We start from the raw sequence: 14063 nt of genomic DNA on the forward strand, positions 1-14063 counted from the left end.
CCTTCTCCTCTCCCCCCGCCCGCCTCTCCCCCTCTCCTCTCCTCTTACATCTCCAGCCTCTCTCTCTTTCTCCTCTTCCCCCTCCCTCCTCTCTTCCTCTCCTCCCCCCCCACCCGCTCTCCCTCTCCTCTCTCTTCCCCCCCTCCATCCCAGCCTTTCTCCCTCTCCTTGCCCCCCCAACACCCCAGCCGCTCGCTCTCTCCTCTTCCTCTCCTCCCCCCTTCCTCTCCCCCTCTCCTCTCCCACCCCCCAGCCTCACTCCTCCCCCTATCCCCCAGCGCCTCCTCTTCCCCCCCCCAACCTCTCTCTCTCCTCTTCCCCCCTCCCAGCCTCTCTTCCCCTCCCCCGCAACCTCTCTCTCCTCTTCCCCCCTCCTCCAACCTCTCTCTCTCTCCTCTTCCCCCCCCCCCGCTCTACCTCTCCTCGCCCACACCCCCAGCCTCTCTTCCTCTCTTCTACCCCCAGCCTCTTTCCCTCTCCTCTACCCCCCCCCCCCCACACCCAATCCGCTCTCCGTCTCCTCTCTCTTCGCCCCCAGCCTCTCTCCCTCTCCTCTCCATCCCCACCACCTCTCCTCTCTCTTCTCCTCTCCCCCCCCCCCCTCACACCTCTCCTCTCTCTTCCCCGCCCCCCACCCCTCCAGCCTCTCTCTCACCACCGGGCCCAGGACCGCCGCTATCGGGCCCATGCCAGCAGGAGGAGAGTGAGTCGGAGCCTCAGGTCCTGCTTCTTGGCACCACGTGGATGGAATGATTCGGCCGGGATGGGGGCGGGGCTTGTCGCCTGTCAGTCATTAAAGTGCAGTACAGGCAGGGGGGAGGGTTGGACAGACACCTGTCAAAAAAAGTGCAGTACAAATAGTTACATCGTTAAAAATCAGTAGTTTCTACAATTTTGTTCACATTAGAATTAACTTATGGCGTCTGTGACTACAAAGACATTTGTTCTGTAATAAGAATTTTGAACTTTAAAAAGAAAGTTGTGATTTGAAGGACAAATATAAACTAAAAATACCAAGGCCATCATATTTCGATATAAATTACATCTCCAATAAGCTTTTGGAAAAACGAACAAGTCATTAAAGAGGCTGCCAATGAATTTCTAATAAAACAGGACCTTTCACCCAAGTCAGTGAATCAGAAAAGGTAAAATTTAGCATTTATATATTTTTTGTATTCATCATGGGATGGGGGCGTCGCTTGCTAGGCCATCATTTATTGCTCATCCCTAATGGCCCTTGAGAATGAGGTACTGAGCCACCTTCTTGAACCGCTGCAGTCTGTGCAGTAAAGATACACCCACAGTGCTGTTAGATAGGGAGTGCCAGCATTTTGACCCAGCGACGATGAAGGAACAGTGATATATTTCCAAGTCAAGATGGTGTGTGACTTGGATAGGAACTTGGAGGTGTGGTGTTCCCATGCTCCTGCTGCCCTGTCCTTCTAGGTGGTAGAGGTCACGGGTTTGGGAGGTGCTGTCGTAGAAGCTGGGAAATGTTGGGGAAGTCTAGAACCAGGGGTCACAGTCTAAGGATAAGGCGTAAGCCATATAGGACCGAGATGAGGAGAAACTTCTTCACCCAGAGAGTGGTGAACCTGTGGAATTCTCTACTACAGAAAGTTGTTGAGGCCAATTCACTAAATATATTCAAAAAGGAGTTAGATATAGTCCTTACTACTAGGGGGATCAAGGGGTATGGCGAGAAAGCAGGAATGGGGTACTGAGGTTGCATGTTCAGCCATGAACTCATTGAATGGCGGTGCAGGCTCAAAGGGCAGAATGGCCTACTCCTGCACCTATTTTCTATGTTTCTAAGCCTTGGTGAGTTGCTGCAGTGCAGCTTGTAGAAAGTACACGGTGTGCCGGTGATGGAGGGAATGAATGTTTAAGATGGTGGATGGGGTGCCAATCAAGCAGACTGCTTTGTCCTGAATGGTGTTGAGCTTCTTGAGTGTTGTTAGAGTTGCACTTATCCAGGCAAATGGAGAGTATTCCATCACACTCCTGACTTGTGCCTTGTAGATGGTGGAAAGGCTTTGGGGGAGTCAGGAGGTGAGACACTCGCCGCAGAATACCCAGCCTTTGACCTGTTCTTATAGCCATAGTATTTATGTGGCTGGTCCAGTTAAATTTCTGCTCAATGGTGACCCCCAAGATGTTCATGGTGGGGAATTCAACGATGGTAATGCCACTGGCGGAGCAGGCTCGAAGGGCCGTATAGTCTACTCCTGCTCCTATTTCTATCTTATGATTGAAGGTGGTTAGACTATCTCTTGTTGGAGATGGCTATTACCTGGCACTTGTGTGGCACAAATGTTACTTGCCACTTATCAGCCCAAGCCTGAATGTTGTCCAGGTCTTGCTGCATGCTGCCACAGACTCCTTCATTATCGGAGGAGATGCTAATGGAGCTGGACTCATCAGCGAACATCCCCACTTCTCATCTTATGATGGAGAGAAGGTCACTGATGAAGCAGCTGAAGATGATTGGGCTTAGGATACCTCTCTGAGCCTGCAGCGATGTCCTAGGGCTGAGATGACTGGCCTCCTACAACCACAACCATCTTCCTTTGTGCTAGGTATGACTCCAGCCAGTGAAGAGTTTTCTCCGATTAAATTTTAGTAAGGCTCCTTGATGCAACACTTGGTCAAAATGCTGCCTTGATGTCAAGGGCAGTCACTGTCACCTCACCTCTGGAATATAGCTCTTTTGTCCATGTTTCGACCAAGGCTGTAATGAGCTTTGGAGCTGAGTGGTCTTGGCAGAAACTAAACTGAGCATCGGTGGGCAGGTTATTGGTGAGTTGATGACACCTTCCTTCCATGCCGATGATTCTGAGAGTAGACTAACAGAGCAGTATTTGGCCAGATTGGATTTGTCATGTTTTTTGTGAACAGATCATACCTGGGCAATTTTCTAATTTGTCGGGTAGATGCCAGTTTGTAGCTGTATTGGAACAGTTTGGCTAGAGGCACGGCTAGATCTGGAGCACATCTTCAGCACTACAGCAGGGATATGGAGTGAATCGAATTGGCCGAAGACTGGATTCTATGATGGTGGAGGCCTCCACAGGAGGCCGAGATGGATCATCAACTCGGCATTTCTGGCTGAAGATAGTTGCAAATGCTTCAGCCTTGTCTTTTGCACTCACATACTGGGCTCTGCCATCATTGAGGATGGGAGCTGCCTCCTCCCGTTAGTGGTTTAATTGTCTATCATCATTCACGATTGGATGTGGCAGGATTGCAGAGCTTTGATCTTGTCTGTTAGTTGTGGAATCCTTAGCTCTGTCTATAGCATTCTGCTTCCACTGTTTAACATACATATAGTCCTGTGTTGTAGCTTCACCAGGTTTGCACCTCATTGTTAGCTATGCCTCGTGCTTCACCCCTCATTCAACTAGGGTTGGTAGGAAAAATAAAAACCCAGATTTGTTTTTAAATAGCAAGAGTCTGAGAAATGTTGGTATTCAAAAGGATCACCAGTAACCTAACTGACAAGGACCCTTGCATTGCCAATTAGGTAAGCTTTACATGGATTACTTCACTGAATTATTAACGGCAGCTTGGCACGTTATCAGATTGCCCTGTTAATATGTACTATCAGGATTTAAATGGTGTAGAAAGTGACAAAAGCAGAAATTATATCTTTTCATACTGTGTGAATGAAGGAAAATGTTTTAAGAACATAACATAAGAAATAGAAGCAGGAGTAGGCCATTTGGCCCTTCGAGCCTGCTTCGCCATTCAATAAGATCATGGCTGATCTGATCATGGGCTCAGCTCCGCTTCCCATAACTCTTTACTCCCTTATCGCTAAAAAATCTGTCTAACACCACCTTAAATATATTCAATGACACAGACTCCACAGCTCTCTGGGGCAGAGAATTCCGCAGATTTACAATCCTCTGAGAGAAGAAATTCCTCCTCATCTCAGTTTTAAATGGACAGCCCCTTATTCTGAGACTATGCCTCCTAGTTCTAGATTCGCCTATGAGTGGGGAAATATCCTCTCTGCGTCTACCTTGTCGAGCCCCCTCATTATCTTATATATTTCATTCTTCTTAACTCCAATGAGTATAGGCCCAACTTACTCAACCTATCTTCATAAGTCAACCCCCTCATCTCCGGAATCAACCTAGTGAACCTTCTCTAAACTGCCTCCAATGCAAGTATATCCTTTCTTAAATAAGAAGACAAAAACTGTACACAGTACTCTAAGTGTGGCCTCACCAATACCCTGTACAGTTGTAGCAGGACTTCTCTGCTTTTATACTCCATGCCCCTTGAAATAAAGGTCAACATTCCATTTGCCTTCCTGAATACTTGCTGTACCTGCATACTAACCTTTTGTGTTTTATGTAAAAGGATCCCCTTTGTACTCCAGAGTATTTAAATTTTTCTCCATTTAAATAATAATTTGCTTTTTTTATTTTTTCTGCCAAAGTGGATAACCTCACACTTTCCCATACTCCATCTGCCAAATATTTGCCCACTCATTTAGCCTTTGCAGACTTTTTGTGTCCTCCTCACAATTTGCTTTCAACCCATCTTTGTATCATCAGCAAACTTGGCTACATTACACTTGGTCCCTTCATCCAAGTCATTAATATAGATTGTAAATAGTTGAGGCCTCAGCACTGATCCCTGTGGCACCCCACTAGTTACTGTTTGCCAACCGGAAAATAACCCATTTATCCCGACTCTTTGTTTTCTGTTAGTTAGACAATCCTCAATCCATGCTAATATATTACCCCCAACCCTGTGAACTTTCATCTTGTGCAGTAACTTTTTATGTGTCACCTTATCGAATGCCTTCTGGAAATCCAAATACACCACATCCACTGGTTCCCCTTATCCACCCTCCTTAAAGAACTCCAGCAAATTTGTCAAACAGGATTTCCCTTTCATAAAACCATGCTGACTCTGCTACATGTATAACCTTTCTTACATACAGGTGATATCCTATCTTCCGCAGTAGTTGGATTCCCAGTTACTGAAACAGCTTGATTGCTTCTGATGGGCTCCCTTCCTATACTACCAATTCCTATTCAAATTTGCTAGTTTTGCTGACCAAGATAGGGAAAGAGTGCTGTTTCTAGTACCAGTTAAGGAATTGTTTTCCAAGAGAGGGCTATACTATATTTACATGCTCCTCTTGAGTTAATTTTTTGCCTTCCTAGTGTTACTATGATCAGTTAGTTAGTACAGGTACTGTTATTGTCGCTTTTATATTATTTCTAATGTTATGGTTTTCCATTGTAAATGTTAATATAAAAAATACAAAATGTTTGTTATATCTAAAGTGTTTGTTTTAAAAATTACAGGCAATAACAATTTGAAACTATTTATTTTAGCCAAATGCCTGTAAGATTAATTCAGTGCAAATAAAATAAAATAAAATCCAGTTGCATCAGAAGAAATTTCTTTTAGTTGGCTGTTAATGAGCAAGTAGCAGAATGATTACAGGATAAGAAGTGTTGGCAAAAGCTGGTTTATTAAAATACTGGCTACACTCAGGCATCCCAAGACAGCAGTTGCTGCTCGTCACTCATGCTCACAAGAGCAATTGCTTCTTAAATTTAGTGAATCATGCAGTAAGGAACTTGTCAGTCATCTCCCACAGATTCTTTTGGAATCACTAACTGAAAAAATTTCATTGGATTAAAGTTAATGCTTGGTTACATTTCAACAGCTCTGCATGTGAACAATGCATCTCTTACCTTGACAAGCTCCCGTTCGGATATTGGGAATAAAGCCACGTCGACATGGTTGCGGCTGGGCGGGACACATCTCACAGGGATGTCCCCAAGCTCGTCCAACTGTTGCACAGCAAAGGGTTTTGGTGCAGACAATGCCGGTCAGTTGCCCTTGACACATTTGGTTGTTTACTGATGTGAAACATGGTCCAGTTCTGTAATCTAAAATAAAAAAGATATTATTAGAATATACCACAATAGTGAAAAAATTATCTTTCGTAATATCTACAGTATTTACCTGTAAGTTCAATGACAGGAAATTGTTTCTTGTTTAGTAAGTACGTAGTTTAATTTAACATATTCACAATCCGCCATTAACAAGGAACCATTAACAAAATGTATTAATATCTATTATAATACTTATATTGATATTAGTGCAACAATACATTACTGATACACTTGGTCACTTCTGGATCCAGGTAAAAAGACGACGACAAAGCTCTTCACAATTGCAAGATTCCATAGAAACATAGAAAATAGGTGCAGGAGTAAGCCATTCGGCCCTTCGAGCCTGCACCGCCATTCAATGAGTTCATGGCTCAACATGCAACTTCAGTACCCCATTCCTGCTTTCTCACCATACCCCTTGACCCCTCTAGTAGTAAGGACTACATCTAACTCCTTTTTGAATATATTTAGTAAACTGGCCTCAACAACTTTCTGTGGTAGAGAATTCCACAGGTTCACCACTCTCTGGGTGAAGAAGTTTCTCCTCATCTCGGTCCTAAATGGCTTACCCCTTATCCTTAGACTGTGTCCCCTGGTTCTGGACTTCCCCAACATTGGGAACATTCTTCCTGCATCTAACCTGTCTAAACCCGTCAGAATTTTAAATGTTTCTATGAGATCCCCTCTCATTCTTCTGAACTCCAGTGAATACAAGCCCAGTTGATCCAGTCTTTCTTGATATGTCAGTCCTGCCATCCCGGGAATCAGTCTGGTGAACCTTCGCTGCACTCCCTCAATAGCAAGAATGTCCTTCCTCAAGTTAGGAGACCAAAACTGTACACAATACTCCAGGTGTGGCCTCACCAAGTCCCTGTACATCTGTAGTAACACCTCCCTGCCCCTGTACTCAAATCCCCTCGCTATGAAGGCCAACATGCCATTTGCTTTCTTAACCGCCTGCTGTACCTGCATGCCAACCTTCAATGACTGATATACCATGACAACCAGGTCTCGTTGCACCTCCCCTTTTCCTAATCTGTCACCATTCAGTTAATAGTCTGTCTCTCTGTTTTTACCACCAAAGTGGATAACCTCACATTTATCCACATTATACTTCATCTGCCATGCATTGGCCCACTCACCTAACCTATCCAAGTCACTGCAGCCTCATAGCATCCTCCTCGCAGCTCACACTGCCACCTAACTTAGTGTCATCTGCAAATTTGGAGATACTACATTTAACTCCTCGTCTAAATCATTAATGTACAATGTAAACAGCTGGGGCCCCAGCACAGAACCTTGCGGTACCCCACTAGTCACTGTCTGCCATTCTGAAAGTACCCATTTACTCCTACTCTTTGCTTCCTGTCTGCCAACCAGTTCTCAATCCACGTCAGCACACTACCCCCAATCCCATGTGCATTAACTTTGCACATTAATCTCTTGTGTGGGACCTTGTCGAAAGCCTTCTGAAAGTCCAAATACACCACATCAACTGGTTCTCCCTTGTCCACTCTACTGGAAACATCCTCAAAAAATTCCAGAAGATTTGTCAAGCATGATTTCCCTTTCACAAATCCATGCTGACTTGGACCTATCATGTCATCTCTTTCCAAATGCACTGCTATGACATCCTTAATCATTGATTCCATCATTTTACCCACTACCGATGTCAGGCTGACCAGTCTATAATTCCCAGTTTTCTCTCTCCCTCCTTTTTTAAAAAGTGGGGTTACATTGGCTACCCTCCACTCCATAGGAACTGATCCAGAGTCTATGGAATGTTGGAAAATGACTGTCAATGCATCCGCTATTTCCAAGGCCACCTCCTTAAGTACTCTGGGATGCAGTCCATCAGGCCCTGGGGATTTATCGGCCTTCAATCCCATCAATTTCCCCAACACAATTTCCTGACTAATAAGGATTTCCCTCAGTTCCTCCTTCCTACTAGACCCTCTGACCCCTTTTATATCCGGAAGGTTGTTTGTGTCCTCCTTAGTGAATACCGAACCAAAGTACTTGTTCAATTGCTCTGCCATTTCTTTGTTCCCCATTCTGACTTCCCCTGATTCTGACTGCAGGGGACCTACATTTGTCTTTACTAACCTTTTTCTCTTTACATATCTATAGAAACGTTTGCAGTCCGTCTTAATGTTCCCTGCAAGCTTCCTCTCTATTTTCCCTGCCCTAATCAAATCCTTTGTTCTCCTCTGCTGAGTTCTAAATTTCTCCCAGTCCCCGGGTTCGCTGCCATTTCTGGCCAATTTGTATGCCACTTCCTTGGCTTTAATACTATTCCTGATTTCCCTTGATAGCCACGGTTGAGCCACCTTCCCTTTTTTATTTTTACGCCAGACAGGGATGTACAATTGTTGTAGTTGATCCATGCGGTCTCTAAATGTCTGCCATTGCCCATCCACAGTCAACCCCTTAAGTATCATTCGCCAATCTATCCTAGCCAATTCACGCCTCATACCTTCAAAGTTACCCTTCTTTAAGTTCTGGGCCATGGCCTCTGAATTAACTATTTCATTCTCCATCCTAATGTAGAATTCCACCATACTGTGATCACTCTTCCCCAAGGGACCTCGCACAACGAGATTGCTAACTAATCCTCTCTCATTACACAACACCCAGTCTAAGTTGGTTCCTCGACATATTGGTCAGAAAACCATCCCTTATGCACCCCAGGAAATCCTCCTCCACCGTATTGCTTCCAGTTTGGTTAGCCCAATCTATATGCATATTAAAGTCACCCATGATAACTGCTGCACCTTTATTGCATGCACCCATAATTTCCTGTTTGATGCCCTCCCCAACATCACTACTATTGTTTGGAGGTCTGTACACAACTCTCACTAACGTTTTTTGCCCTTTGGTGTTCTGCAACTCTACCCATATAGATTCCACATCATCCAAGCTAATGTCCTTCCTAACTATTGCATTAATCTCCTCTTTAACCAGCAATGCTACCCCACCTCCTTTTCCTTTTATTCTATCCTTCCTGAATGTTGAATACTCCTGGATGTTGAGTTCCCAGCCCTGATCATCCTGGAGCCACGTCTCTGTAATCCCAATCACATCATATCTGTTAACATCTATTTGCATAGTTAATTCATCCACCTTATTACAGATACTCCTTGCATTAAGACACAAAACCTTCAGGCTTGTTTTTTTTAATCACCCTTTGTCCTTTTAGAATTATGATGTAGTGTGGCCCTTTTTGTTCCTTGCCTTTGTTTACTCAGCCTTCCACTATTGCTTTTTACCTTTCTACCATCTGTTTCTGACTCCATATTACTTTGCCCTGTCTCGCTGCATAGGTTCCCATCCCCCTGCCATATTAGTTTAAAGACTCCCGAACTGCATTAGCAAATGTTATCCCTAGGACATCAGTTCCAGTCCTGCCCAAGTGCAGACCGTCCCTTTTGTACAGGTCCCACTTCCCCCACAGAACTGGTTCCAATGTCCCAGGAATTTGAATCCCTCCCTCTTGCATCACTGCTCAAGCCACGTATTTATTCTAACTATCCTGCTCCCTTCTACTCTGATTAGCACGTGGCACTGGTAGCAATCTAGAGATTACTACCTTTGAGGTCCTACTTTTTAATTTAACTCCTAGCTCCCTAAATTCAGCTTGTAGGACTTCTTCCCGCTTCTTACCTATATCGTTGGTACCTACATGTACCACGACAACTGGCTGTTCACCCTCCCTCTCCAGAATGCTCTGTAGCCGCTCCGAGACATCCTTGACCCTTGCACCAGGGAGGCAACATACCATCCTGGAGTCTCGGTTGCGGCCGCAGAAACTCCTATCTATTCCCCTTACAATCGAGTCCCCTATCACTATAGCTCTCCCACTCTTTTTCCCGCCTTTCTGTGCAGCAGAGCCACCCATGGTGCCATGAACCTGGCTGCTGGTGCCTTCCCCTTGTACGTTATCTCCCCCAACAGTATCCAAAACGGTATATTCCAATGTTAACAGCAACACTATCTAGTAAGTCAGTGAATGCGTAGAAAGGAAAGCAGAGGAAATGTTTCAGAGGCAGACGTACTAAGGTAGAGGTGGAGGTGGCAATGTTATGGAGATGGCAAGTAGGCAGTGTTTGTGATAGGAAGAATATGGGGTCTGATGCTCAATGTGGGGTCAAATAGGGTACCGAGACTGGAGACAGTCTGTTCAGCCAATGACAGTGGCCGAGGAGGAGAATGGAGTTGGTGGCAAGGGAATGGAATTTTTAAATGGATGAAAATAGTGTGGTCAACGGACGTTCCATCCATCCATGGGCCCTTCGGAAACTGGCCTGGGCTGGGACCCAATGTATCTGGGACGTGACTAAATTTCCTTGCTTTACACTGCACTCCTGGTCAACTTACACTGGAAATGCACCACTAGCCCCAAGGAAAAATACAGGAATCCTGCCAGGGACACACTAAAATTATTTAAATGACTCTAAACCTATAAAATACTCCAGGTTCAGCAGTAGATAAGTTGGATAGGCACAAAATCTGCCCCACCGACTTCCTGCCTGGACTCCCCAAAGCGAAAAATCCTAGGTAGATTTTTTTCAAAATTTAATTGCAATATGATTCTTAAACTATTTCAAATATTCCACAGAATAAATAATTACAGTTTATAAGCATGAGATGTCACTTCATGTTGGATCAACTCATTAAAAATAGAATTAATGGTTAACCTTGACATGTCATAGAAACATATTCTGAAACTTGCTACAGAATGGAAAACCTTGAAAATAATGAAGTGCCTTCTGGTTTTTAAGGCAGTCTTACAACCACAGACTATCAAAATTCTAAAAAAAAAACAACAATGATCAGATGTTAGGGATAATATGACAATTTGGATTGTTTTTCTACCTTTTACATAAGAACGTAAGAATTTCTAGGCAGTTTAATTGGAAATACTGAATAACATGCTAACAATGAAACTTTTTTTGGTAAAATGTAATACATAATATACTAGAATTAAAGTTATAGTTCAGAAATACATGTTACAAAGTTTAAATTCCACAATACATCCAAAAAAAATTAATTAATAATGAGCGTAACATTATTTCACATTCATGCTGCCCTCCAAGGTGAAAGTTTATAAAAATGCTCACTGCCACGATTGTGATCGTTTACTCTGATTTTCTAGTCCAAACAAAATAAATGTGAGCATCCCTGATTTACATTGCTCCAACATTGTCAGTCGTGTATTCAGCTACCTAGATCTTTAAGTTCCTCCTGAAATTTCTCCACCTCTCTATCCTCCTTTAAGACGCTCCTTAAAAACTACCTCTTTTGGTCACCTGTCCTAATATCTTTCTTTGTGGCTCAGTGTCAAAGTTTGTTTGATAATGCTCCTGTGAAGCACCTTGGGACATTTTACTATGTTAAATTTGCTATTTAAGTGCAAGCAGTTGTTGTTAGGAGGGAGTGGCTATCTAAGTCCCCAACATTGACTCCAGACCACAAGAAGTCTCATGACATCAGGACAAACATGGACAAGCAAATAGAAGAATATGTTGATCGGGTTAGATAAAGAGGGGTAGAAGGTGGCTTGTGTGGAGCATAACCATTGGCATAGATCTGTTGGACTGCATGGCCTGTTTCTGTGCTGTAAATAATTTGTAATACTTTGTGTAATGTCCTTATTCTACCGTATGAAACCACACGAGGCACATTTTGGGGACAAGGTCACTCTGTGACCTTAACTCTTTATTCACAGGACTCGCAAGACGATGACCCTGCGTGGGACCTCCCTTTTTATACCTGTGTGATCAGGTAAGGAGCGACTCCCACAAGTTCAGCCCTTGTGGTCAAGGTGTGCATCTAGGTTGAGTGTATACAGTAATACAGTGGTGTTACATTGTGGTTACATACATGACATCACCTCCCCGCCCCGCCCCGCCCCCCGCCCCCTCCCAAGTCTTACTGGGATCATAGGTTTAGTCTTTCAGGTGGTCTACGCTCCCTTGTGGAGCGCCGCAGTTGGGGCTCTGGTTGTTGGACACTGGCGTGAGTGTCTGTCACCTGTGGTGATTCCAGCCTGTCCAGGATGACCACAGGGACTGTGCATTCTTCCGATTGCTCTTGTTGCTCGTTCACTGGCGGTGTTGTGAGCTCCATCTCATGGTCTTCTTCAGGTTCCTCCGTGTCGATGCTGAACCTTTTTTTTTTACTTGGTCCAGATGCTTACGGCATATCTGGCCATTGTTGAGTTTTACCATGATGACCCTATTCCCCTCTTTGTCAATTACAGTGCCTTCAAGCCATTTGGGCCCCATGGCGTGATTGAGGACGAATACAGGATCATTTTTTTCTATACATCTCCCCCTCGAATTACGGTCATGGTACTCGTTTTGTGACTTGCGCTTGCCCTTAACTATGTCGGTCAGGACTGGGTGAATGAGGGACAACTGAGTTTTGAGTGTCCGTTTCATTAGTAGCTCTGCGGGCGGGACCCCCCGTGAGCGAGTGCGGTCAGGATCTATAGGCCAACAGGAGGCGCGATAGACAGCATTGTAGGGAGGGTCCTTGAATCCTGAGCATACCTTGTTTAATGATTTGGACCGCACGTTGGAGGCCGGCTTGAACGGCGCAGTCCTGACGTGGTTGATGCCATAAACTCTCGGAATTCGTAGCTTGTGAAACATGGGCCATTATCACTAGCCAGGATGTCAGGCAAGCCATGGGTTGCAAAGATCGCACGTAGGCTTTCCACGGTGGTGGATGAGGTGCATGAATTCAGATTGATGCACTCGATCCATTTCGAGTACGCATCTACCACAATAAGGAACATATTTCCCATGAACGGACCCGTGTAGTCAACATGAATGTGTGACCATGGCCTAGTGGGCCAGGGCCACGGGCTGAGCGGGGCCTCACTGGGGGCATTATCCAGCTGGGCACACGTCGTGCACCTGTGAACACAGTGTTCCAGGTTTGAATCAACTCCAGGCCACCAAACGTGTGACCGGGCAATGGCCTTCCTCAGCACAATGCCTGGGTGCTCGCTGTGGAGTTCCCTGATGAATGCCGCCCTGCCCTTCTGGGGCATAACTACCCGGCTGCCCCATAGTAGGCAGTTGGCTTGGATGGAGAGCTCATCCATCCATCTGTGGAACGGTCTGACCTCCTCAGGGCATGCTCCGTGAGCAGGTGCCCAATCCCCAGTCAGGACACATTTCTTAATCAGGGATAGGAGGGATCTCTGTTTGTCCAGATTCTGATCTGGCGGACTGTGATGGGGGAACCTGCGCTGTCAAAGGCATCGACAGCCATGACCATTTCGGCGCTTTGCTCCGCTGCCCCCTCAGTGGTGGCCTGCTGAGCGCGTCAGCGCAATTTTCAGTGCCAGGCCGGTGTCGGATGGAGTAGTCATAAGCAGCCCGCATGAGAGCCCATCGCTGTATGCGGGCTGATGCGTTGGCACTGATAGCCTTGCTGTCTGACAACAGGGATGTTAATGGCTTGTGGTCCGTCTCTAATTCAAACTTCCTACCAAAGAGGTACTGATGCATTTTTTTTTACACCAGACACACATGCAAGCGCTTCCTTCTCGACCATCCCATATCCCCGTTCTGCTTGAGAGCGCGACCTGGAGCATAAGCCACAGGTTGTAGTTGACCCTCAGCATTGCCCTGCTGCAACACGCACCCAACCCCATAGGACGATGCATCACATGTCAGAACCAATTTTTTTTTTTTTACAGGGGTCGTACAGAGTCAACAACTTGTTTGAACAAAGCAGGTTTCGCGCCTGATCAAAAGCCCGTTCCTGACAGTCCCCCCAAAACCAATTGCAACCTTTACACAGGAGCACGTGTAGCGGCTCCAATAACGTGCTCAAGTTCGGCAGAAAGTTCCCGAAATAGTATAACAGTCCCAGGAATGAACACAATTCCGATGTGTTGCAGGGCCTGGGTGCTCATCGAATCGCCTCTGTTTTGGATTAGGTGGGCCGAATCCCATCTGCAGCAACCCTCCTGCCCAGAAACTCAACCTCAGGAGCTAAGAACGCACATTTAGACTTCTTCTTGAGTCGCAGGCCTACCCGGTCCAGTTGGCGTAGCACCTCCTCCAGGTTGTGGAGGTGTTCCTCGGTGTCTCGACACGTGATGAGGATGTCGTCCTG

At 45.4% G+C, this 14063-nt stretch overlaps 1 protein-coding gene across 3 annotated transcripts in view; it reads right to left on the reverse strand.

The window, feature by feature from the left end:
* The window catches only part of LOC139234157 (fibrillin-1-like), a 602997-nt gene that overhangs the window by 405746 nt on the left and 183188 nt on the right, over positions 1-14063 (reverse strand). For all 3 annotated transcript variants that reach the window (XM_070865155.1, XM_070865154.1, XM_070865156.1), the window contains one exon: positions 5724-5921. In XM_070865155.1, the coding sequence (XP_070721256.1) occupies positions 5724-5921 (198 nt within the window). The remainder of the gene's footprint in view (positions 1-5723; positions 5922-14063) is intronic.

This window comes from Pristiophorus japonicus, chromosome 21 (genome assembly GCF_044704955.1).
Source record: "Pristiophorus japonicus isolate sPriJap1 chromosome 21, sPriJap1.hap1, whole genome shotgun sequence".
In the NCBI taxonomy this organism is placed as follows: domain Eukaryota; kingdom Metazoa; phylum Chordata; class Chondrichthyes; family Pristiophoridae; genus Pristiophorus; species Pristiophorus japonicus.